We start from the raw sequence: 26,724 nt of genomic DNA, 5'->3' as shown, positions 1-26,724 counted from the left end.
GTCAGAGAATAAAACTGGAACTGGATATATGTTTAAGTTTCTTCACAAGGCTGAAAACCAAACTTTCCAATGGCCAAGAAGAGATGATATCTCAGAAATTAATAGGCCATTTATATTTGCTGGTCCACTAAATATTATAGGAATTGGACCATTCACGTTGGACTCAAAAACATATGCTATGATTTCTTTAATGTACAAAAAACTAAACAAATTCAAAAATGACAATTTTGCGCTGTTTCCTTTATAAATTGTAGGTTATAACATCTTTTTTCATGTATCATTTTTAATTTTGAAAAATGTTCTAATTTGTGGGTCATAATAAAATTTAATTTCTCAAGAACCTATTGTCATATTAAAACTAAGAATGTAGCTACTTGCAGTTCAGAATGTAAATTTTTCATCACAATTACCCTGTATGATAAAGCACTAAAATAAGTACCTATACTTGGCAGTCATCACAAATGCCCTCAAAAAATCATTAATGCCCCAGTCCTGGGGCAAATGTGATATTTTAAATCCTTTTTCAAAAGTAACACATTTTTAACCATAATTCAAAAGTGCATCCACAAATAGCATATTATGTACATAAATATATAGTACACCACCTGACAGTTTTTATTTTAATACTTTGCTGTAAATAGTTTTCCAGTTAAAAATAATCAAAGATCAACAATGGATTTTTCAGTCACAAATGCCCCACCTTACCCTCATCAATAAATGAATGAATAAGAAAATGAACAATCGTTTGCAGCCCTTTCTTATGAATGAAAATAAAGAACCCTCGAACTTCATCTATTTTTCGTTGCCAAATATAAAATAATATAAAAATCTTTTCATCTAAAGAATAATTTACATTCAGTAAAATCATCTGCGCTTTGCTTTCACTTCACTTTACATTCAATCAATCATTCTCCAACTTAAGTCAAAGTCGACAGCAAAGGCAGTTTCTGTTTTTCTTTCTTTCTTTTTTTTTTTTTTTTTTGATAACTTTTTTCTATTCCTGGAAACAAACAAACTAAAATTGTGCTAAAATTTTTGCAGTTATTTCTATTTATGAAGAATAAAAAATAGTTTTTAGTTGTAATGCCATTTTAAGCTTATTGGTTTGAATGTAAGTTGTAGGCTGTAACGTTAAAATTTTTGAATTGTTCAAAAAACATACCCGAATTAAAACGAATTTTTTTATGAACTTATTCTACATCTAAAGATTTTTCAAATAAAGTTTGTCCGAAGTAAATCCGCTGTTTAGTTCATGATTAATGTATGCATTACGTTTCCCCGTAGGTGATAATGTTAAGCTTTTTTAAGAAGATATCCGAAATGAACGAAAAATTCTTCAAATCAAAAAACGAAACGTGGAGCAAAGAGTCCTCGCTAAAATCTTTCGAACAAAAAAAGGTTTAATAAAATAAGAGAAAATATAACAACGTAAAACGCACAAATTTGCAGCCTGCAAAAAATAATCAGAATTAGTTTACAGACAGTCCGGCAGAGATACCGAAAAGCACACAAATTCCGCCCCTCAATTGCCTTCCTTTGACATTTTATTTTTCATTATTTATTTAATTATTTAATTTAATTGAACATTTTAGAAGTATTTTTCCAATGCATTTTGACTTGTTTCATACTTTCTTCTTTATAACTATTTTTCACGGGAAAACTGGCTAAAAAGAGTAAAGTAAATTCTTGAAAGAATGGTATGGCGTTGTGCAATTCACAACTAGCAAATAAAAGACTGGTGCCCTCAAGTTGAAATGTTACCATGGTTTCCAAAGTAAACATTTCTCGTCTTTATGGGTATAATCAGCTGTAATTTTGCCAAAATCCATTTTAGAAATTCTGTATATTTTTATTCAGCACGAGTAGATATGTACACATTTTAAGATCGTCAACAAACTGCACCGGATTTTCAAATTTTTCAAGCGGAGTCAAACCTTGAAGCTGCTGAACCTACCCATTCTCCTTCAAGCTTTTATATCGAGTTTCAACTTAAAAAGCACAGAAATAGGTGAATTTACTTCCCTTCAGAAGTTACCTACGGGAAAAGCCCCCCCCCCCCCCCGGCTTGCTCTGAGTTACCGAACTGCAAATAAATAAACTTTTTTTTTTAATGTCAAATAAACAACGAATTAATAATCGAACTTCCAAATCAATTTCTTAAAGAAAACTTGCCAGTCACGTGGTTCCAATAATTTTCATGCGGTAACACGAAATTACCACTTGTGCATATCAACCAATATTTTCAGCTAATAATGAATGTTTAAAAGTAAAGAAAACTGTCTCTACAAAGCACCAGCACTTTTCCTCGTCCGTGCCTTCAATTTTCGCACACCAGGATCAGGAAAATGTGTTGCATCTTTGTCAATTGTATTTCATGTTCTGAACTCTAAAAATCAACATATTGTATGCCCAGTAGCCGAATTTTTTCATCAGTCTGCGACGCAGATTTGAAACCCAAAAGTAGTTTACAAGGTAAACCAGCATTAGATTAGTCGTAAGGCTTTTTATAAAGCATCACCAAGTACGGCCTGAAAGTAAAATGTTCAATTCAAAATTTTTGAGCATAAAGGCATTAAAACCAAATGGAAAACTGATGCACCAGTAGGTGCCGCAGCAACACCTTTTAATCTCTCAGCCACTGAGGGACGCCTAAATAGTTTAGACTGATTTTTTTATTTTACTTTTTGCTTCTTTTTCATTCTGAATTGTATGTTTTCTACTGTAAACACGAAAAATTCCTTGCAGATACGGAAAATATCTTTCCGATTCAGTAACAGTTTGCAGAGATCTTCAAGAAACCTGCAATGGGTGTCGCAGCGTCGCGCTCTTTCTGCTTCCGGGATTTTATGTAGCTTAATAAAATGGGGATGAAAATCATTCGTTACTTAAGGAATGATGGGTTTGATGTAGGAGTAAAAGAGCCGAACTAAAAGTGTCAATCAGTAAAATCAACATAAATGTACAAATGAAAACAGTGGAAATGTTTTATCGATTCTACATTTCACAAAAAATAAATTGATTAGGTTTCATATTTTAACAGTAAATTACTAATGCATTATCATTTACATACATCTTTGAAGATAATTTTATATAAAAAAACATACCTGTATATGCACTTTTACCGTCCCACTTTTGGGTGTGGCTACTTCGTAAGTCTGAAAAAGAAAAGCGTTGTGTGAATGAATGCATGATAGGTAATTTTATGACATAAAAGTGCATTTTTAATACATAAATGATTCATACGCTTACTGTAATAAATATTTTTAGTTTTTTTTTTTTGATAGGAAGCGAATTGTTTACTTTTGTGCAGAAAGCAAAAATAAGTTAAAATAACGTAGTCGGCAGTTGAGGGTTTTTTTTTTTTTTTTTTTTTTTGCACCAGGAAAGCATACAATAGTGCAATAATGAATAAAATCGAAACAAGTAGCAACCAAAGGAGCATAGAAAACGCGTTTTTTTCTTGCATAAGTTAAGTTTCTTGCATAAGTTTTTCGAAGGCTCCGTTGGACACGAATTTGCCTTCGTGTCCAACGGAGACCATAAAGCATGCCAAAATTGCCAAATTTAGCGAGTTTCGGTGAATAATGGAAGACATCTTTCAGATACTTTGCAAATGGATGTCATGTCTCAAGCAGACACGGTGAAATAACGTGGTACAGTCATAGAAAAAAAAAGAATCCCTTTTAATAATTCGGCTATTATACATGCTAAAAAGGAAAGAAAGGTGTCATCCGATTTGGTTTAAAGTCTTCTTTAAAATTACGTAAGTAAAATTTTGATAAGATACCACGTACAAAGTAAAATTAGCACGAAGTCTTGATTTTCGAATAGGAACCCCTATTTTTTGCTGCATAATTATGTTTAGACACCAAAATGCAGCCTGGGTAAAAAAATTTCATTGCATTCCGTGCAGTAGAAACAAAGTTATTAAAGAAAAACGAATTAGGGACCGTCACCGCATTGAAACGCGACTTTCAAGGTCATAGCTTATCAAGTAACGGAATGTAAGCTAAAAAAAGATCGAGATTATCTAGCCCAGTTCATGATTTTTTAAAAAAATTTCTCTGTTTATATTTTTTTTTGTAATTCGATACTTTTTGGCCGATAATGTTACGCCACAAAAGCGATTTAGGGTCGAAACCTTTTTTTTTTTTTTTTTGAGAAACAGTTAAAATATTTACTGATTTTTGTCTACTGGATGATGTCTGGCGTGTTCCTCGCATAGATCGTTGTTTAATAAATCGAATAATGACAAATTGAAAGTAATTGAACTGTTTGACTTTTCATAATATTAACCTATTGGATTGCTTATTTAATCATTCAGCCATTAGCCTCATGTAAATATTGAACCTCATACCTAGAAAAATAATGTAAATATGTTCGATAAATGTATTGCACCTATGTTACATGTTTATTTTGGAATGAATAGAAGGTCTTTTGATGTAAAATGGAATTCGCGTTTTTAATTTCGCTGACATCGGAAGAAACTTGGGACATCGCATACAAAAATATAAGAAATATACCGCACAACGTGGGAAGACGCAGCATTAAATAGATTGGTGACTTGAGCGAAGCAAGGTCCATTTATTACGTGAAAATTTGCATTAAATACATTAAATAAAGAAAGTATCAATCTAAAAAATAAAACACTGACAAGAAAACATAAATACCCGAAAAAGTTTTCGACTTAAAATTGCTTTGCCCTAATCGAGCAAACCCTTCATATTCAAATATATTTGGAAACATCGAATAAACACAGTGGACAAACACAGTAGTTTTTTTAGCGGCTTTTTTGTAATCAAAAGACGAGAATTTGTTTCAAATCCAAATTTGATGCGAAAGATCGCAATTCGTGGTACAGTAAAATTTGTAAAGTTGACTACCTTTGTAAGCTGACCACCTGTCTAAGTTGACCGCTTTTTTAAAGTACAGAATTAGACCTATATCATATAAATCAACCTCCATAAGTTGACCACTAAAGTAGTGCACCACAAGTGGTCAATTTACACAGATTTCACTGTATTATTGAAAAAGCAAAACACAATCGGCGGTTTTAGTTAAACATGTAATGACTCTTAAGGCCATATCACACGTAGCGAAATTCGTTCAACCTGACGATCAACTTCGGTTCGACTCAACCGCGAGAGCGAATTCCGACCGGAAAATCCCCGTGTGCTATGCTTTCCGAGGTTGAACGTATTCCATTCAATTTTTTATCTTCTCGGCAAAAAAGTTGGATCAACCTCAACTTTCAGCCAATCAGGAGGAAGCAATCCTCTGACCTGTTACGTCAAAATACAACATGGCCGCCTGTAACAACATCAACAGCGTGTGCAAGGAATGGAATAAACTGTTAGAATAACTTCAGGTGAGTTATTAGTACTATATTTTCGTCAAAAACAAATATAAAACGTAATATTTTATAAATCTCCACCTTATTATTGTGTTAAAAGGTCAATTTCTAGTTCAAAGTCGTCGTAAGAATTTCCTTGCCAAATTCGCCAATCTCGTAGTGTGCAATCTTGCCAAATCAATGAATGTTTATAAACAATCTGAAGCAAAAGCAACGGTAATGGGTCAATCCGTAGAAATCACCCAGGCCGTGTTGCTCGACATTTTTGATTTTCCTCATTTTTTTACTAGTTAATTCTCACTACTAGGTGAGTTCAAAAGTGTTAAAAGAAAATTTTTTAAGCTCATACTTTTTTTTAACCCACCGCTTTAAGTTTGCTTAGTTGCCGTTTTTGGACCAAAAACAAGTTTTACGTAAATGCATCTAACTCGGTCAATTTTACAGTTATCAGGACAAAACAAAATCCATCACCAGAAGGATGCCCCAGATACGATTTGCTTGCAAAATATTATTTAAATGGTGAGAAAGGTGAAGAAAAAAATAACAATTACAAACTGAAAATTAGCATAAAATACGAGTTTTAGTGCAACAAAATTAGTAAAAAGAGGCGAGTCTCAGCTATATTTTTTTTCTTCTGTAGATATAATATAGGACTACTTGTTGTAGGAATTTTAACTTAAGAACTTTGTCTTTTTTTTTGCAAACTTTTTCAAAAATGGAAAAAATTGAATTTTGACTAAGTTAAAAGTAAAATATCTCAAAAGGGACTAGTGAAAATTTTTGAAATTGATACAGGTAACACCTTTTTTATGACATGAAAATATGATTACAATTTGATGACTGAGACTCAACTGGTACTAGAGTTATAGAGCATTAAAGTTGGCCAAATATTGCATTTTCGCAAAGTTTAAAGCAAATTATTTCAAGTGGGACCGAGTGAAAAACAATGAAATTGATACAGGTAGCAGGTAGCACCTTTTTATTATATGAATCTATGATTTCAATTTGGTGACTGAGATTCAACTGGTGTCAGAGTTATAGTGCATCAAAATTGGCCAAATATTGCATTACACATACACAAAGTTAAATATTAATTCATAGATAAGCTTCACTTTCCAAACATTTAATAGAAACAAAAGTTCATCTTCTTTAGCAAATTAAATTCATGCAATAGAATTATGCACAAAAAATAAACAAATGAATAAATGAAATAAATGTTTAGCTCCTTTGTCCTAAACATTTAAGTATATACACATCATAAATCAATTGTTATTAATAACAACACTTTTTTTTTTTTTGCTACAATTTATCATCTTTTACTTAAGTTTTCTTCTGCATGTAAAATACGAGACACCCGGTTATCACATTCAGAGGCTGGAGGCAGATGTTATCGCTGAGATGACATCTGCCTCCAGCTCGGTTATTCGCTCTTCCGGACTGATGAGTTCCAATAAAAACGAAACTGTAGTCTCTGGATATGATAATCGGGCTGTCTGGTATAGCATGTTTATTGTTTAAAAACAGCACACACACCATGCCTATACTTTACGGAAATACATTGATTTTACATTTCATAAAAGCTAGGGGGTACTTTGCCTGTCCTCCTCCCTGTATAATATTCATGTTATATATACTTGTCTAATTTGTTTTCTTAATTTTAGATTATGTGAGAAAGAATTTCAAGTTATTGTTTACAGATGCAGTTATAGAGGTTGCAGTCAAAAACTGTTTGTTCCAGGGCGAAGTTAATTATTGTTGAACTTTGAAATGTAATTGAAATTATGTATTAATACATATGAGTGTGTATGTGTATGGAATTTATTGTAAATAAAGTTTATGTATAAATTTTATGTGTCAGTTTCTCTAAAGAATACGAGAAAAAAATGAACTATTTTTTAATTTTTTTTTTCTTTCTTGGTATATATTATAAAAGACAATGTTCCTTCAATATGCTCTGTAAAAACATCTATGAAGCATTGTTCTTCTCAGAGAACAAAAGTAAAACAACTCACAATTTCTTACTTAATTGAATGTACCTGCATGACTCAATTAAATCAATAGAACCATTTTAAGTCCAATTTTTCAAACTATGAAAAGTAGTACAAACCTGCCTAAATCAGTAGAAAAGTTGGTATTCTTGCGTTCTATGTAACTTGTAAACTATGCAATAAGTACTTTATACTCTTCACTATTTAAAAATTTAAGTTTTGATTTTTTTTTAAAGTAATAAATTTTATGTGCATGTGTTGGAAAGATAAAATAGAATGGGTCATGTACAGAGGTTTCATATAAAAACAGTAGCATGTATATATAAAAGTAGAACATTTTGTTATTCCACTTTTTGTGCATTGCTAAAAAGATTTCTATTTTAACAACTAAACTTGGTGTACATTCAATAGCAAAATAATAATACTTAGACGAGGTTGGGTTTTTGACAAAAAAAAACCTGTTTTTGACATGACCTGTTAAAAACTCCAATACTGACATTGATAGTTTTTATAAACACATATGGTTTCCTGATGCTGAAAAATTATTTCACATTACATCATTAAAATTAATAGTTCAATTAATAAGTTTGATTAAAATTAATTGATAAATTTTCTTGTAAATTTGTTACACTGTAAAAGTAGTTATGGATAACTGTTACAGCTTGTTTTCAAAGTAGTTTTGTTTTAAACTTTTTAATAACTTAATTCATTTGTAACAATTAGATACAATTAATTTTATCAATCAAAAAGGCTTTCTGAGAAAGGATTTATGCAATGTCTCTTTTCTTTTGAGTAAAACTGAAACTAAGTTGATCAGAACTCAATAGTTAAGTATAATAGTATCTAAATATTTTGAATGGTGATATTTACTTTTTTTATGTTATTAATTTTTTCTCTAATATAAATATTCTCTGTTTATAGAGGAACTAATAGTTGCTTGATACAACCAAAGACATAAGTGTCAAAAACTTAAATACCAACTCTAATAGCTTTTGTAGCGGTTATCTCTCAATTCAGGATGTCTCAGCAAAAGTATGATGGGAAAGTTTTAAACAAAACAATGTACCCATGTTCAGTATCAATAGAGAGGATATTCTCCAGTTTTGAATTGATCCATTCCAAACTTAGAAATAGACATGGTGTGCAAAAGGATTTGAAATTAGTATTTTATCGCTGCATGGTTTGAGGAGAAAAGATTTAGAGTGGGAATAAATGTAAATGTTGACTAAAGATGCAAATTTTATTAAAGTTTGAAAATTAAACTAGACAAATGTATGCATTGCCTTTCACTTTCAGCTTTAAAAAAAATTAAGGAATAAATAGTCATTATTATTGTTACTATTCAATATATACTGCTATTTCCATTACTTGTTATCCTATACTAATAGTAGCTCTTTTATTCATCTCTCTCATTCTACAGACAAGTAGCTTGTTGAATCAACATTCTGTTTGGGATTTTTTACTAAACATATATTTTTTTTTAATCCAAAAGAGTCGAAAAGTTTCCTCTAGTGTATGAAAGCAAAATACTTTAAACTGAGAATCATTTGTTGTAGCAATTTCATACTAAATACAAATTTTTTAGTCAGGTTTTGGGCAGATAAGTGTTTAAAAGTAATAACTCAGAAATGTCCATTTACTTGATTTATAATTGCTGTTATTAAAATTTGTCACATATTTTAAAGTGGTAGACAAGTTTACTGGTTTAAAAATTACAGCTTTTACATAATTAGACAAGTTATTTATAAATATCGACTCTTATTTAGGTCCAGATCTACATGCCCGCAGTTGGGGGGTCAGGGCAACGACCCAAGAAATTGGAAAACTTTTTAGATAAACGAATACACTTAAACCTTCAACGTTGCAAACACATTTGGGAATTTCTGTAAAGTATCAGGATAATTAAAAGATTTTATTTGGGAAAATCAGCAAATGTGAAATAAATACATAGAATTACCTTAATATGAGCCACGAAAATGTCCGTTTCAAATAAAATTATTAAAAAAACCTTTAAATATATTATGAAAAGCAGCAAGACTAATCAAAGTGTAAAAAACGTAATAGTTACATAAGAGTTACCAACATTTGCAAAAAAAAAAAAAAAAAAACTTGCTATTGGACCCAGAAAGATGGATAAAACAAAATTTTTTATTGTAAAAAGTTTCTTATGGTCCATTGATTTTGTAAGGAACTTATACGTAAAATGAGAGGAAAAAAAATCAGGAGTTAAGAATTTCAAACTCCCTCAAAAACAAAATAAGTCAAAAAAAAAAAAAAAAAGAAAGAAAAGAAACTTTGTCTGATAATTAAAATAGCCGTTTAAAACATAAACAAATAATAATATTGAATTTAAAAAAAATAGTGAAGAAAAGCTTCCATGGTTTTAATCAATTCTTATCGGGGAAGGGGGGATCAAAACTTACAGATCCAGGCCTGCTTTTAATTGTTATTAGGTAAAAGGGCTGTTATCGCTGTATTGAGCTAGTAAAATCAACATGTTTATAAATCATTTTTTCATAATTTCGAATGATTGCAACTTTCAAAACTGAAATTTATTTACAGCTTTGAAATAAATTGAGAAAAAAAACCTCATTAAATCCATCCAAAAAACATCGCTCAGAGTACATTGTGCTAAGTCGCCTAAAATGGTAGACAGAAGCCACGTTTAGGATCAACCCTTCGTTTGAGAGCCTGGAAACCCTGTTCAACTTCTCCAAGAGAAAGTTGAATGAAAGCTTGAAGTTGAACAGGTAGGTTGAGCGAATTTCGTTACGTGTGACATGGCCTTTAAAAGCAATTTAAGAAAGTGAAATCCAAATGCTGTTTCCAGCAACGATATTGGAGATGCATCAAACCCGTAGTTTAAAAAGACAAAAGTTATGTTAGCTTAAAACAAGGTGAACCGAAATCAGACTTCTTGTTATTTCTCGAGTTTTGTAACTTTGCTCTTGCGAACAAAGCATAGAATTATTTGATTTTATTCTGCGCATCATATACGGACAAGCGAACAACTTTTATGATATCACGCAAGTAGGTTGTCGCAACTATGGTAAAACTACACTCAACAAACCGACGACCGGGTTAGCCTATCCAGAGGCTGCAACTTCGTCCTTGCTGTAGCCTGAAGGCCATGTCACACGTAGCGAAATTCGTTCAACCTGACGATCAACTTCGGTTCGACTCAACCGCGAGAGCGAATTCCGACCGGAAAATCCCCGTGTGCTATGCTTTCCGAGGTTGAACGTATTCCATTCAACTTTTTATCTTCTCTGGAAAAAAGTTGGATCAACCTTAACTTTCAGCCAATCAGGAGGAAGCAATCCTTTGACCTGTTACGTCAAAATACAACATGGCCGCTTGTAACAACATCAACAGTGTGTGCAAGGAATGGAATAAACTGCTAGAATAACTTCAGGTGAGTTATTATTACTATATTTTCGTCAAAAACAAATATAAAACGTAATATTTCATAAACCTCCACCTTATTATTGTGTTAAAAGGTCAATTTCTAGTTCAAAGTCGTCGTAAGAATTTCCTTGCCAAATTCGCCAATCTCGTAGTGTGCAATCTTGTCAAATCAATGAATGTTTGTAAACAATCTGAAGCAAGAGCAACGGTAATGGGTCAATCCGTCGAAATCACCCAGGCCGTGTTGTTCGACATTTTTGATTTTCCTAATTTTTTTACTAGTTAATTCTCACTACTAGGTGAGTTCAAAAGTGTTAAAAGAAAATTTTTTAGACTCATACTTTTATTTAACCCACCATTTTAAGTTTGCTAAGTTGCCGTTTTTGGACCAAAAACAAGTTTTACGTAAATGAATCTAACTCGGTTAATTTTACAGTTATCAGGACAAAACAAAATCCTACATCACGAGAAGGATGCCCCAGATACGATTTGCTTGCAAAATATTATTTAAATGGTGAGAAAGGTGAAGAAAAAAAATTAACAATTACAAACTGAAAATCAGCATAAAATACGAGTTTTAGTGCAACAAAATTAGTAAAAGGAGGAGAGTCTCAGCTATATTTTTTTTCTTGTGTAGATAAAATATAGGAATACTTGCTGTAGGATTTTTAAACTTGGAAACTTTGTCCTTTTTTTTTTTTTTTTTTGCAAACTTTTTCAAAAATGGAAAAAATCGAATTTTGGCTAAGTTTAAAGTTAAATATCTCAAAAGGGACTAGTGAAAAATTATGAAATTGATACAGGTAACACCTTTTTTATGACATGAAAATATGATTACAATTTGATGACTGAGACTCAACTGGTACTAGAGTTATAGAGCATTAAAGTTGGCCAAATATTGCATTTTCGCAAAGTTTAAAGCAAATTATTTCAAGAGGGACCGAGTGAAAAACAATGAAATTGATACACGTAGCACCTTTTTATTGTATGAACCTATGATTACAATTTGGTGACTGAAATTCATCTGGTGTCAGAGTTATAGTGCATCAAAGTTGGCCAAATATTGCATTACACATACACAAAGTTAAATATTAATTCATAGATAAGCTTCACTTTCCAGACATTTAATAGCAACAAAAGTTCATCTTCTTTAATAAATTAAATTCATGCAACAGAAATATGCACAAAAAATAAACAAATGAATAAATGAAATAAATGTTTAGCTCCTTTGTCCTAAACATTTAAGTATATGCACATACACATCATAAATCAATTGTTATTAATAACAACACATTTTTTTTGCTGCAATTTATCATCTTTTACTTAAGTTTTCTTCTGCATATAAAATACCAGACACCCGGTTATCACAATCAGAGGCTGGAGGCAGATGTTATCGCTGAGATGATATCTGCCTCCAGATCGGTTATTCGCTCTTCCGAACTGATGAGTTCTAATAAAAACGAAACTGTGGGCTGTTTGGTATAACATGTGGATTGTTTAAAAACAGAACACACACCATGCCTATAATTTACGGAAATACATTGATTTTACGTTTCATAAAAGCTAGGGGGTACTTTGTGTGTCCTCCTCCCTGCATAATATTCATGTTATATATACTTGTCTAATTTGTTTTCATAATTTTAGATTATGTGAGAAAGAATTTCAAGTTATTGTGTACAGATGCAGTTATAGAGGTTGCAGTCAAAAACTGTTTGTTCCAGGGCGAAGTTAATTATTGTTGAACTTTGAAATGTAATTGAAATTATGTATTAATACATATGAGTGTGTGTGTGTATGAAACTTATTGTAAATAAAGTTTATGTATAAATTTTATGTGTCAGTTTCTCTAAAGAATACTAGAAAAAATGAACTATTTTTAAATTTTTTTTTCTTTCTTGGTATATATTATAAAAGATAATGTTCTTTCAGTATGCTCTGTAAAAACATCTATGAAGCATTGTTCTTCTCAGAGAACAAAAGTAAAACATAGCACAATTTCTTACTTAATTGAATGTACCTGCATAACTCAATTAAATCAATAGAACCATTTTAAGTAAAATTTTTCAAACTATGAAAAATAGTACAAACCTGCCTAAATCAGTAGAAAAGTTGGTATTCTTGCGTTCTATGTAACTTGTAAACTATGCAATAAGTACTTTATACTCTTCACTATTTAAAAATTTAAGTTTTGATTTTTTTTAAAGTAATAAATTTCATATGCATGTGTTAGAAAGATAAAATAGAATGGGTCATGTACAGAGGTTTCATATAAAAACAGTAGCATGTATATATAAAAGTAGAAAATTTTGTTATTCCACTTTTTGTGTATTGCTAAAAAGATTTCTATTTTAACAACTACACTTGGTGTACATTCAATAGCAAAATAATAATACTTAGGCAAGATTGGGTTTTTGCCAAAAAAAAAAAACCTGTTTTTTACATGACCTGTTAAAAACTCCAATACTGACATTGATAATTTTTATAAACACATATGATTTCCTGATGCTGAAAAATTATTTCACATTATATCATTAAAATTAATAGTTTAATTAATAAGTTTGATTAAAATTAATTGATAAATTTTCTTGCAACTTTGTTACACTGTAAAAGTAGTTATGGATAACTGTTACAGCTTGTTTTCAAAGTAGTTTTGTTTTAAACTTTTTAATAACTTAATTTATTTGTAACAATTAGATACTATTAATTTTATCAATCAAAAAGGATCTATGCAATGTCTCTTTTCTTTTGAGTAAAAATGAAACTAAGTTGATCAGCACTCAATAGTTAAGTATAATAGTATCTAAATATTTTGAATGGTGCTATTTATTTTTTTTTATGTTATTAATTTTTTCTCTAATATATTTTCTGTTTATAGAGGAACTAATAGTTGTTTGATACAACCAAAGACATAAGTGTCGAAAACTTAAATACCAACTCTAATAGCTTTTGTAGCGGTTATCTCTCAATTCAGGATGTCTCAGCAAAAGTATGATGGGAAAGTTTTAGACAAAACAATATACCCATGTTCAGTATCAATAGAGAGGATATTCTCCAGTTTGGAATTGATCCATTCGAAATTTAGAAATAGACATGATGTGCAAAAGGATTTGAAATTAGTATTTTATCACTGCATGCTTTGAAGAGAAAAGATTTAGAGTGGGAATAAATGTAAATGTTGACTAAAGATGCAAATTTCATTAAAGTTTGAAAATTAAACTAGACAAATGTATGCATTGCCTTGCACTTTCAGCTTTAAAAAATTTAAGGAATAAATAGTCATTATTATTGTTACTATTCAATATACTGCTATTTTCAATACTTGTTATCCTATACTAATAGTAGCTCTTTTATTCATCTCTCTCATTCTACAGACAAGCAGCTTGTTGAATCAACATTCTGTTTGGGATTTTTTACTAAACATATATATATGTATATATATATATATATATTAATTTAAAATAGTCGAAAAGTTTCCTCTAGTGTATGAAATCAAAATACTTTAAACTTAGAATCATTTGTTGTAATAATGTTATAGTAAATACAAATTTTTTAGTCAGGTTTTGGGCAGATAAGTGTTTAAAAGTAATAACTCAGAAATGTCCATTTACTTGATTTATAATTGCTGTTATTAAATTTTGTCACATATTTTAAAGTGATAGACAAGTTTACTGATTTAAAAATCACAACTTTTACATTAATAGACAAGTTATTTATAAATATCGACTCTTACTCAGGTCCAGATCTGCATGCCCGCAGGTGGGGGGGGGGGGGGGGGCAACAACCCAAGAAATCGGAAAACTTTTTAAATAAACGAATACACTTAAATCTTCAACGTTGCAAACAAATTTGGGACATTTCTGTAAAGTATCAGGATAATTAAAAGATTTTATTTTGGAAAATCAGCAAATGTGAAATAATTACATAGAATTACCTTAACATGAGCCACGAAAATGTCCGTTTCAAATAAAATTATTAAAAAAAAACCTTTAAATACATTATGAAAAGCAGCAAGACTAATCAAAGTGTAAAAAACGTAATAGTTACATAAGAGTTACCAACATTTGCAAAAAAAACTTGCTATTGGACCCAGAAAGGTGGATAAAACAAAAAGTTTTATTGTAAAAAGTTTCTTATGGTCCATTGATTTTGTATTGAACTTATACGTAAAATGAGAGGAAAAAAAACAGGAGTTAAGAATTTCAAACTCCCTCAAAAAAAAAAAAAAAAAAAAAACCTTTGTACGATACTCAAAATAGCGAGTTAAAACATAAATAAATAATAATATTGAATTTAAAAAAAATAGTGAAGAAAAGCTCCCATGTTTTTATTCAATTCTTATCGGGGGAGGGGGGATCAAAACTTACAGATCCAGTCCTGCTTTTACTCATTGTTATTAGGTAAAAGGACTGTTATCGCTGTATTGAGCTAGTAAAATCAACATGTTTATAAATCACTTTTTCATAATTTCGAAAGATTGCAACTTTCAAAACTGAAATTTATTTACAGCTTTGAAATAAATTGAGAAAAAAAACCTCATTAAATCCATCCAAAAAACATCGCTCAGAGTACATTGTGCTAAGTCGCCTAAAATGGTAGACAGAAGCCACGTTTAGGATCAACCCTTCGTTTGAGAGCCTGGAAACCCTGTTCAACTTCTCCAAGAGAAAGTTGAATGAAAGCTTGAAGTTGAACGGGTAGGTTGAGCGAATTTCGTTACGTGTGACATGGCCTTTAGCAGCCTGGAGTAGGAACTAATCGCGCTGGATGCAGAAGTCATCTCATTGAAGTTGAGAAAGCGAACAAACTGGTAGATGAAGTAAATTTGTCTGCTGTATGTTTACGGCCTCTCCCTGGTGAGATATTTTCTTAATCCACCAGTTTGTTGGCACTCTCAGTTTCAATGACTTGACATCTGCTTCGTTGTTTGGTTGATCCCAGTTCAGGACTGCTGTGTCCATTGTTAGGGTGCAAAAGAATAGTCTTCGGATGGTAAAGCTGGATATCTACTCAATCACTATAAAACTCGCTGCATATCGCAGTGAATAAATTTGCAGGCCCAATTCGGCCCGGACCCTCAGCATATCGCAGGGCACATTTGGCCCACGACGCTAGCCTGTGTGGCCCGTTGTTTGAGCTAATTAAAAGATCAGAACTCACAATTAGTTACAATGTAATACAGCTGGAACTGAATATTCAGAAACTGGTTTCTGAAAACAAGCATTTAATCAAATCCAGTAGTTGATAAGCCTCCAGTAGTTGATAACAATTTTTTTTTTATAACTTTCTATTTTTTCCATGTATTTAGAAAAGAAGAAAATGTTTTGAAATTTTATCTTTGGCTTGTGAGGATGATTTTTATGTGTAGGGGTAATAACCGAGAGAGTAAATAGTAAAATAATCTTTAATGAATAATTAAAAATAGACAAACTCTACTTAATCTTTCATCCAAATTAATGTTTTGTTAAATCTTTGACGAAGTCAATAAAAAAGGTCACAATTAGCCACATCAACTACTTTGCGTGTAGAATTCGGGTTCAAAGCATGCAGCCCACTACTTCTACTCTGGCGACTGACATTCCCTCTCCTAGATGTTGACACATCGAACATTATTCAAACACTTTACAAAAAAATAATTCGTAGAAATCAGCAAACTGATCCAAGAGCAAATATTACCTATTGATTCATCTGGATACTCTTAAAGGAGAAATTTCACTCTGTCGGCTATTTTTCGAGTTCTTTCTCCCTATTGAGACAGGGCAATAAGTTTTACTTTTAGCAAATTATCACTGAGACGAGCCATTCTACACTGCCCATTGCAACATGACTAGCAAGACGATGAGGTTTCATTATACGTTCCTGTGGAGAAGTTGTGCATGTTGATTTTTTTTCTGAGTTATTGCTTTGCAAAATTAATAGACTGCAATGGTTAAACGCAGAAAATAAACAGAAGTATTTTATGTGTACATTCAATTTAAAATGTTCTGAAAAATATTCTTTTTTATGCAATGAAATAGTGTTTTGCATTACTTGCATATTGACGTTTAAACGATATCCACAAAAAACTAACGACTGCAATATTCTGTTGTTCTTCTGCAGAGACAGCGAATAAATTTATGCATTAAAAAAAACCATAGACGTAACTTTAATGTAGAAAAACCACGCTGTAGTTGGTTTGCTTATTTTGTTGAACAATTTTTTTTTTTTTTTTTTTTTTTTTTTTAACAAGGAAACCAACTTTCATAATTTCAGTTTTAAAAAGGTATACGTTCCCCTAAAATGGGAAAAAATGAATTTTTAAGCACAGCGCAAAAACTACTGAATATTTTGAGCTCAAATTTTGGATTCCCACATAAAACTCTTCTAGATTGTTTTTCTATTAAAATTTAACATGGTTTCAGATCATATTTATTAAAAAAATATTATCATAATTCATAAAAAATCTATATTTACATTTTAGCTGTTGTAAATGATGTTTTTATTATTGGGTCGATTCATATTTTGATATATAAAAAAACAATCTTTGCCGAACCTAATCTAGTTTATGTGTTATGTGTAAAAATATCAAAATACGTTTTAACATTACGAGAGGGATTTTTCAAAGCTCAATTCTGAAGTAACAGCTGAATCAAATTAAACAAAATTTTGCATACAAAGTTAAAAAAGGATGCTGATCGCAAATATGTGATAAAAAAGGGGGGTTCTTATTGAAAATGTAGAAGTTGATGCTCGATTTAATATGAAGACGACCCCTTAACAACATTTTTCTAACATAGTTCTGTAGAACACACTATTCCTAAAAAAATAACGTCTTACACGTGTCTCTAGTGTCAATAGTCTTCGAATACGAATGAGTGTTTCGTTTTTTTTTCTATAACTGCACCTTCCACTTCTCACTATGTCAAAAATTTGGCACTTTTTTAAAGCTTCGGCAGACACTAAGCCCTTGCATCTTGATAACGGGGCACGAGGGCAAATAGTTTTTGCGCCAAAAAAAAAGTATCAATATGCTCTTTCCGTTGCTACCTATTTCGTTTTTTTCCATCATTACACTATTCGTGGGGTTCCCTATCCAGATCAGATCTACTGTTCAGGGAAAAAAAATCAAAATACTCGTCTTTTTGAGCTGTTAAACAAAGGATCTCTGCGCATTCTACACTTAAAATATCACTATTTTTTCGCAGAAATCACAAATGATGAAGACAAAATAGTATTAAGTTGTCGCTTTTTTTTAGAACTACTAAAAAACCTCTAATTTGAGGTTCAGAAAAAAACAAATGAATAAATAAATAAAAAGGAGTAAACATATAATATTTTCTTTGGAACTGTAAGATAAAAGTTTTTTTGCTGTACGTTACTTTCAAAATAGCATTGTCTTTGAACAGAAAGAACAAATGATGAAAACAACATAGTAACTTGATGCATTTTTTTCTCAGAAGTAATTCTAAGTTTTAATTTTTATCTCAAATAAAAAAATATGCATAAGCATGGATTCTTCTCTTCTGAACGAAATGATGAAAGGATCTCTTGGGTATGTACAATTCAAAACAAAACATATCTCATTTCCAAAATTTGTTAAAAAATTGAAAAGAATTTCAATGCGCATTTTATCAAACGTCCGCGTTCGGCTGAACACCTAACCGGAACATTTATACGAGAGCTCTTACTACACTCTCGCTCATAAAAACTGAGATGGGCACAATAGGTTTTGACCTGAGGATGTGGGGACTGGGGGGGGGGCTGTTGTGCCACTGCATTTAATATTTGATCGAACGTACACTGCAAAATAATTTCCGTCAAGTTGCCAATGTTTAATTGTTTTGGACTAGCTGTGACAAACCGTAAAAGAATACGAAATGCTCCCAAAATTAAGAGTTGTCATACTTGCTGGGCAGTTTTTTTTTTTTTTGCTTCAAAAAAATAATTATAAACCAGTTAGACCTTTTTACCCTATTGGTATTTGTCATATAAACCATTTCTGAGCAGGAAAAATTCTTTCAACTTCAGCAGATGTAAATAGGACAGTATTTGAAATATTTTTGATTTAGTCTCGTGTGCTGGCTTTTTCTTCTATCACAAACAAATTACGATTCCATCTGTAGTCAAACTTTTTCTTGATCGGAAATCAAATTCTTCACGGTTATACCTTTGCTGATTTATACATATTTATACAAAAATAGTCAAATAACTGTTCTAAAGAATGGCATTATAGTTTTGCAACTCAAAAGTCTCAGTTGCCCACAGTCATTAAACATGTACTAAAAATAAATACAGTAAACTCGAAAAATAAATACAGTCCCCCGATTATCCGCGAGCGGCTTATTCGCAGAGCGGATTATCTGCGACCTTTCACACTTTCAAAAAAAAAAAAAAAAAAAAAATCGGTAATCATTTACTGTATGTGGATAAATGCACAAGTTTTAACTTAACAAGTGCAAAACTTGTTTTAAGACATTCCTATTGCTTTCTTCCCCTTCCATTCCATCGACATTAAACTTTTTAAGGTCGCCGAAACCTGACTAGTTAAAACCTTATTTTTAGATCGACACTACTTGCTGCTGAACGTCACTTATTCATTTTAAAACCTACTTTACTTACTGAATTTTAGATCTATACTACAACCACTTTGGCGGTCCTAATTCAAGGAAAAATTGTAGCCGTATTGCAGCAGGATTTCGCACGTTAGTTTCACTGCAACACATATTGGAACTCTGCTTCTCCCCCTGGAAAGTGCCAAGGATTTCTTCGACCACGCCTGCCTTTTAGTTCGCACGAGTGACTTCTGGGGCGTGTTCGACGGTCAGTTGTAGAAGGGTGTAAAAGAGAAGGAATGTGAAAAGCATTGAAAACAGATACTTAAACGCTTGGCTTCGTTCTTCTGAAACAACATCATGTTGCTATGCTTTTCAACGCAATGTGTGTATAATATTACACATCAACACTTAGACACGCGCATATACTATATGACCAAAAGTATTGGGACACTTTGAAAAATTCAGTTTTACGGATTTCTCCAGAAAAAAAGAAGCTAATTCTGTGTAATTTTTTTTCAAATAAAAAGTATACTCCAGTTATCATTTTCCAATAAAAATTAAGCCTACTCAGTTAGGGGACTAGCAACAATATGAGGAAATAAAAAAAGGTTTTTGATCTTCTTTTACTGTAAATAGCTGGGAATGCGCAACAAAGTTCAGAAATAAGTTAAAGAACTATGTAGAATTTATTTTTATATTTTGGTGAAAGTATCACTTAAAACTACGGAGATATAAGCATTTCTTTGAAAAATACAAACTGTTTTTGACGGTTTTCGGCTCATAACTTGCAGTTTTCCGTCAAACGTTACTAAACTTTCAGAATATTTGACAGCATACTTGAGATATATAGTAAGAAAATTTGAAGTAAAAATATTGAAAATTTGATGAAATATGAACGTTTAAAGCAATTACTTTTTCACTGTGCATGCGCTAACCATAAGAAAATTATAACTTTCATAATCCAAATTCCAGATATATCCTCCAACTATTGAAAAAATTCCACTCGATATCTTTAAAATTTGAAAAGTTGTCAGCGATCTAATAAGCCGAATTCAAGGATAGGCGACGAAGCATGAGGGATCGTTCGCAAATAATCCGTTTTTATCATGAATCATTTTACACCCCCTTCCCACGAAAACTTAAGAAACAACTCAAATTTTGGTTCTTTTGTCCAAAAACACCAATTTTTTCTGTTTTTTTTTATTACGCACTAGTTTACTTTTCAACGCGCCAGAGCAAATGCTATAATTTAAATCACCTATGAAGAGAGGGGAAAAGTGGAAATAGCTTCTTCATTGTAAGAAAATTCCTGAACGTCACAGGTTATTTCCGAGCAACATTTTAGAATTTAACGGGTTTCCACCAGTTTTCTGCGAAAATCAAGTTGTTCGGCGAAAAGGTTTCAAGAATTGCTTCAAGTTGCAGGAATGCAAACTTCTTGCTGTTTTGAAAAAAATATCTTTAGCTACCAGTATTAAAATATACTCAGCGTTTTTATTAAATTCTTATTGAGCTTGATTACTGAGCCTTAAGTTCAACTGTACGGTTTATCGAGATTGAGGGGATAAATCAGGGAGCTAACAAGCTAACATAAATAAGTTTTCTTAGAGAGTACCTGATTTCTTCCCTAAAACGTCATTGCCTTCTATTGAGAAGGTTTCTGAATACTTCAGAAAAATTCCATGTTGATTTCGGAAAGGGTTACTGTCTTTTAGCGGGAAACTGTTGTGCTTTTTTTTTTCTCGATACGTTACTGCCAGAATTTAAGCACATTAGCTGCGCATTATTTTGTAGGAACGTTTCGGAATATTCTTCACGGTTTTAAAGTGCATAAATATTTAGAAGAAATTATAGGTTATGATTTTTTTAATCTAAATTTGAGCTTCAAAACATTAAAATAATAAAATCATTTCTAATCATATACATAACTGTAAATCTGATATCGTCAAACTTTCAAACTTTTTATTGCTCAAAAACGTAATACCTCATAAGCGAAAACCAATGCAACAAAATAAGGGTTTGGTTTCCTTAAAAATGCTATTATATTGCTTGAACTCCATTGCAGCTAAATTTCCGTTACTACGAATAAAACTTTCGGTCCATTGAACTCTTTATACGAGTTAAAGATTTACCATGAAAATTACTATAAAAGTATTTCTGCAAGATTTTTCCAAGCACACTCAAATTACAGAAATAATATTAGTTCTCAGGTCTGCAATAACTGAAGAATTAGGGATGACAAATTTTACATTAAAGCTTAATCAATTTTGATTGCATAATTTATAAGACCTTTCAGAGATTTTTCTATATAATCAAACTTATTCAAATATTAAAATTGCCATTATAAGTAATTGTAAAATGTTTATTTACTTTTATTCAAACTTGCAAGCATTAAAAAAAAAAAAAAAAAAAAAATCCACATTGTACAAGTATTTCAAAAGAAACATGACAGTTGAAAATCATGCTCAAGTGATTCCTGACTGGGAGAAATTGACACGGAGGGTGGACAAAGGAGCGGTAGATGCTTTTAACGCCCCTACTGTTCGTCAATTCCTTCACCCTTCACTTCCCGCGAGGGGAAAAACTGCTGGTGTTCTGCAGGAAAGTCGAACGCTTCGAACGTAATATTACGTCGCTGCCGCTAATGACATATAAATTCGTTGACGTAATATTACGTCGCAGCCGCTTGAGTGGTTAAGTGCGAAAACGAGTGACTGAACCAGTCTTGAAAAAATTCCTTTCCCTTCCACTTTCCGTGTTTGGTGCAACCTAAATTTATCTGTTGCAGTTAATGTGCACATACACTGTTTTAGTTATTGTTTAAATGTATGTGAGTGTTGTTGATCTTTTTAAGCACTATTTGCATACATTAGCATCGTTTTTACCTAATTTGTTTGTTATCTGCGATTGCCGTGCCACCTTATTCCGCGAATAATTGGAAGTTTACTTTTTTCTAATTCAGGGTCGCTCTCTGACACAAGGAAGCCCTTGCTCTTTCTTATTGGCTACCGGAAGGGATAGTATTCATGTCCATTAACATCTTCTCATCGAAACCCAAATTTTAATTTTTTGTGATACACAAAATATTGGTTTGCAAATTTCTTAAAGCTAAAAAATATGAATTTATTTCAACAGTTTGTCATTTTTCGGCATTCATATACACTGACATCAATAGAAAGCAAAAGCATGCATTTGCGTAAGCACAAGCACATATGCATTTGCATATAGCGCGGAATCTAATTATGACTAACCCTTCCTCCCGGATCTTACTGCGCTAGCGCCTATACGTAATGTACATGATTGCAAATGAAACTAGCTATTTAATGTGTGATACTTTGATTACATAATATTTCAAAATTAAAAAAATATTCATCTACCGTAAAGAAATTGCAACTATGAGAGTTTATTGTAAAAAACATACTTATTAAATCCACTCTTCTACTATATCCAATAAATTACGATTCAACCCAAGACAGATAAGTCCCTAGAAGTAAGAAGCTTGAATTCTAAACATAGGATTTTAAATCCGTGCTGCATTTGTCGATAAAAGGATTAGTGAGTAGATTTAGATTCTGGCGTTCCTAGATAAGTATTGTTACGCATTTCCGACTTGAAAGACACGCGTACGTTTTGTGTGTGTGTGTGTGTGTTGGAACCCAACTCTAAAATCAGATAATGCCCCCTCAATAAACAAGGATGAGACAACCTCCAATTATGGAATCGGAAATGACCCTCTCCCGACAAATTTATAAATAGGTCTGCATTTATAGCATTATATCGATTCCTCTTAATCGAACAAATTAATTCGTAAGCGTGAAGCATGTGTTGTAAAAATACATGCTTCATCTTGCTTCTGTTCAACATCTGAGTCACCAAATTCTGCAAGAGTTCTTCCAGGAGATATTGGATGGTGAATTTATATTGTTTTTATCAATCATCTACGTTTTTCTTCAAAAATTCAAAAAAAAAAAAAAAAAATCACATCAAAACGGAAAAATGCCCGTCGATGTGGTCAACGGGCCCTAAATACAGCTTTAATTTTGCTGTTCAGTTGCTGCCTTCCCACCAGATAGTAGCAGGTATCACGTATCAAAGAAGCAAAGGGGTCGGTTTAATCTGCCTGTGAAAAATTTTTATGCGTACAAAAAAATCTATAATGATAGAAAAAACACCAACAGCTAAATTTCAAAAAATACGCAGGGTGTTAAAACGTTTTTAGCTTTTAGTTCGGTGAGAAGAAAACTCCGTGAATTTCACTTTAATGTGCAAATTGTAGATTCTGTTGACGGAGATTTCATAATTTGAAGCGTTTTAATTTTCATGTGAAAGAAAAGCCATCAGAAACGATTTTTCATTTCTTCCTTTTTAATTCATTCTTTTGTTTCTTATCAAAAATGTATAAAGTTTTTTTAAACAGAAACAAAAGAATCCTGTTACATTATTTGTTATTGAAAAAAATATAATTGCTGTCCGTAACTACACTCTTAATTCAAAAGAACGAAAAAATAACTCTTAAAAACAGTGAAATCTATTGCGGGTGCATTCATTCTTTCTGAGTGCTAGCTTTATCGAAAAAAGACGCTTTACGAAAAAACCAAGAGTAAAATTCGTCCTTATTCGCGTGAAATTCGGAAAAAATCCTTTTGATGAGCGAAAAATAAAAACATTCCTTAAAAGAAGGACTCAAAAGCATTTTCATTGGTTCGATTCTGTCACGTGATTCTGTTTACGGAGAATCTTCTATACCTCCACGTTAGGCTTAACTAACGTTGGTCGCAAATACCAAGTGCATGTCGCTATCTAAATGTCTTTATTTAATGAATTTAAACAATATTTGTTGCCGAATGAGATTTCTGAAGGAAATGCACAAAAACTACATGGTAAGTGCGAAGAATTTTCTTTTTTTTATTGAAACTTGTAACTGTTAATATGTCTTGAACTGCTCGTATATCGTTACAAATCACCCACGTGCAATGTTACGGCGAACTTTTTGTAACTTTTCCTTCCAAATTAATGAAACTTTCATCAACAATTTTGTTTCGGTCATCGAATCAAAAATATGACATTTGAAACAGTCGTTACCATCTTTGGTGTGTGTGTGTACTGTATATATATTTTAGGCAGGTGTTACAGACCCGACCATGCGCAAATCTATAGGTCGGATACTGAATCCGCTCCCGATGGTCGGAGCTCCAACCACTGCATAATTTTAAATAATCAAATATTGTTTTTGTGTATAATAAACTTTAAAGAGTATCATGAACTTTGCATATTACACTCATTCATGTGTAACGGGCCATTCATTAATTAAGTAAGGGTCCTGAGAGGGAGGGGGTTAAAAATTCTCTACATACCCTTGCTTGGAGAGGGGGGGGGGAGGGGTTAGATCCATTCTTACGTAATATTTTCCAAGCTGATATTTTATATAGAAATCCGTGGTCAAGTGGTTTGGCAAATATTATATTTCATTTGCTTCAGGAAGGTAAAAGTATGTATTACAGGATGAGCTGTTTTTTACTTGTGTTTCAAAGAATGAAACGTGTAAAATATAATAAAAGAATCGCACTGTGTTTTGCATGTCTTATTTTTAATTATTATCGCATTATATACAAAAATTATTTGTCGAAAAAACATTCGGTCTAGATTCCTTACAGTAAACATTTCTTTACTCAAAAATGTTTAAAAAAAATAATGATAGTTAATTTAAGAATGATCCCAGTGATGCAATATTTGTTATTTTATTATTGTGAAGAAAAAAAAGAATCTTAAGTAAGATGGGGGGGGGGGGGGGAGTCTTACATACCATTACATAGGGGGAAGGGAAGGTCAAAAATTGCCAAAATTGTCCTTACGTAATTAATGAATGGCCCTGAAGAAACAAAATTGAATTCAAACGTATCTTGTCACAATTTATGAGTGACTTTTTAAATTAATTTGGACTGATGTAACTTTTAAAACATTATTAATGTTAAAAGGCACACCGAGAATATAAATATAGAGTTTCAAAATTTTAAATCTATTTATTTGGAACTGTGTGGGTTTTTTTAATTTTATTTCAATCTTTAGATTGGGAATTGTACGTAATATTGCACATGGGTGATTTGTAACGATATACGAGTAGTTCAAGAAATATTACCAGTTAAAGTTTTAATAAAAAAGAAAATTCTTCGTACTTACCATACAGTTTTTGTGCATTCTCTTCGGAAACACTAAAAACAGTTTTTTTCCCTTTTTTTAACTTAAAAACTATTTTTTTTCAAATGAAATAACAGTTTTAAATTCAAATACATACAGTATAAGCACATGAAAACACGTTTAAAAAACAATTTCACCAAATGAGAGTGAAATGATTTTACCTATTTTATTCTAAAAAAGAGTGAAATAGTGGCTTTCCAAAACGGAAAGCAGCCACTCATTTAGGATATTAATTTAGTCTTAAAAAAGAGTGAAAAACACTTATCAAAAGGGAGTGAAATTAGCTTATCCAAAAGGAGTGAAAATAACCGCTCCGCAAAAGGAATGAAATTCACTCCTATAAGGAAAGTGCGTTTTCAATACTGGAAAGGAGTGAAAATTTACTCAGTCTGAGTTAAAATCGCTGGAATTTTTTAAGAGAGTATGCTTAAAAATATATTGCGGGTAGAGGTCGGGTACATGTACGTCTGGAGCAAATTTTACACAAAATGCAGCGGTATACAGCTTTGTACAAATAGCTTTTACTACGTTACATTTCTTGGCTCAATTTTATTTAATTTTACTGACAGCTTTAGAATTAATCTTAAAATATGGAGATCGTAAGATTAACTGCAATTATTGAGTGTTGTGACCAATTGCGCTTTCGTGCCAACACTTATTTGAATTTACAAAGCACGCTCAGAAGTTTCCTGACTTGCTCAAGACTTTTACTATTTTATAACTGAGATCGACGTAAAAAAATACATTTTTTTTTTAATTTGAAAGTGATTACTTAGAAAATGTTACGCAACAAAACTATTTGCTCACAGTTGCTATCCAGTTAAATAAAGTTAACGAGCTGATGTGTGCGTCACATGACTTTCTTTTACTCCAATTTAATGTCATTTCCCCATAACTGGCAATTTAAATGTGATTCAATAGTTTACTCTCTTATATCACCAACAGTGGCCGAATTGAAACCAGATTTAAAAAAAAAAATCAGTTTGGTGGTCACCAAGGGTTGGTGGACTTGGATGGTCGCCAAGTTTTGTCACCAACCAAGTTGGTGACAAAACTTGGCGACCAAAAGACTGGCGATATATCGCCAAGTGTCCGACAAATTATAACACCACATGAGTTTAGATCGAAATTAACAATGATTTCCCCCCAAAAAGGGGCAAAAGACTCCTTTAGAAACACCCGAATGCAACCAAAAGAGGAGGTGCACAACTAGACACCGCTAGGAGCCTACGTACCAAATTTCAACTTT

At 31.9% G+C, this 26,724-nt stretch overlaps 1 protein-coding gene across 1 annotated transcript in view; it reads right to left on the bottom strand.

The window, feature by feature from the left end:
- LOC129219329 (uncharacterized protein ZK1073.1-like) overlaps positions 1-26,724 on the bottom strand; it is a 276,015-nt gene that overhangs the window by 196,132 nt on the left and 53,159 nt on the right. Inside the window, exon 2 of the mRNA XM_054853685.1 lies at positions 3,105-3,155. Coding sequence (XP_054709660.1) covers positions 3,105-3,155 — 51 coding nt within the window. The remainder of the gene's footprint in view (positions 1-3,104; positions 3,156-26,724) is intronic.

The sequence above is a fragment of the Uloborus diversus genome, chromosome 3 (genome assembly GCF_026930045.1).
Source record: "Uloborus diversus isolate 005 chromosome 3, Udiv.v.3.1, whole genome shotgun sequence".
Taxonomy (NCBI): domain Eukaryota; kingdom Metazoa; phylum Arthropoda; class Arachnida; order Araneae; family Uloboridae; genus Uloborus; species Uloborus diversus.
Note: the sequence above shows the minus strand (reverse complement) of the source record. Positions and strands in the feature narration are given on the sequence as shown.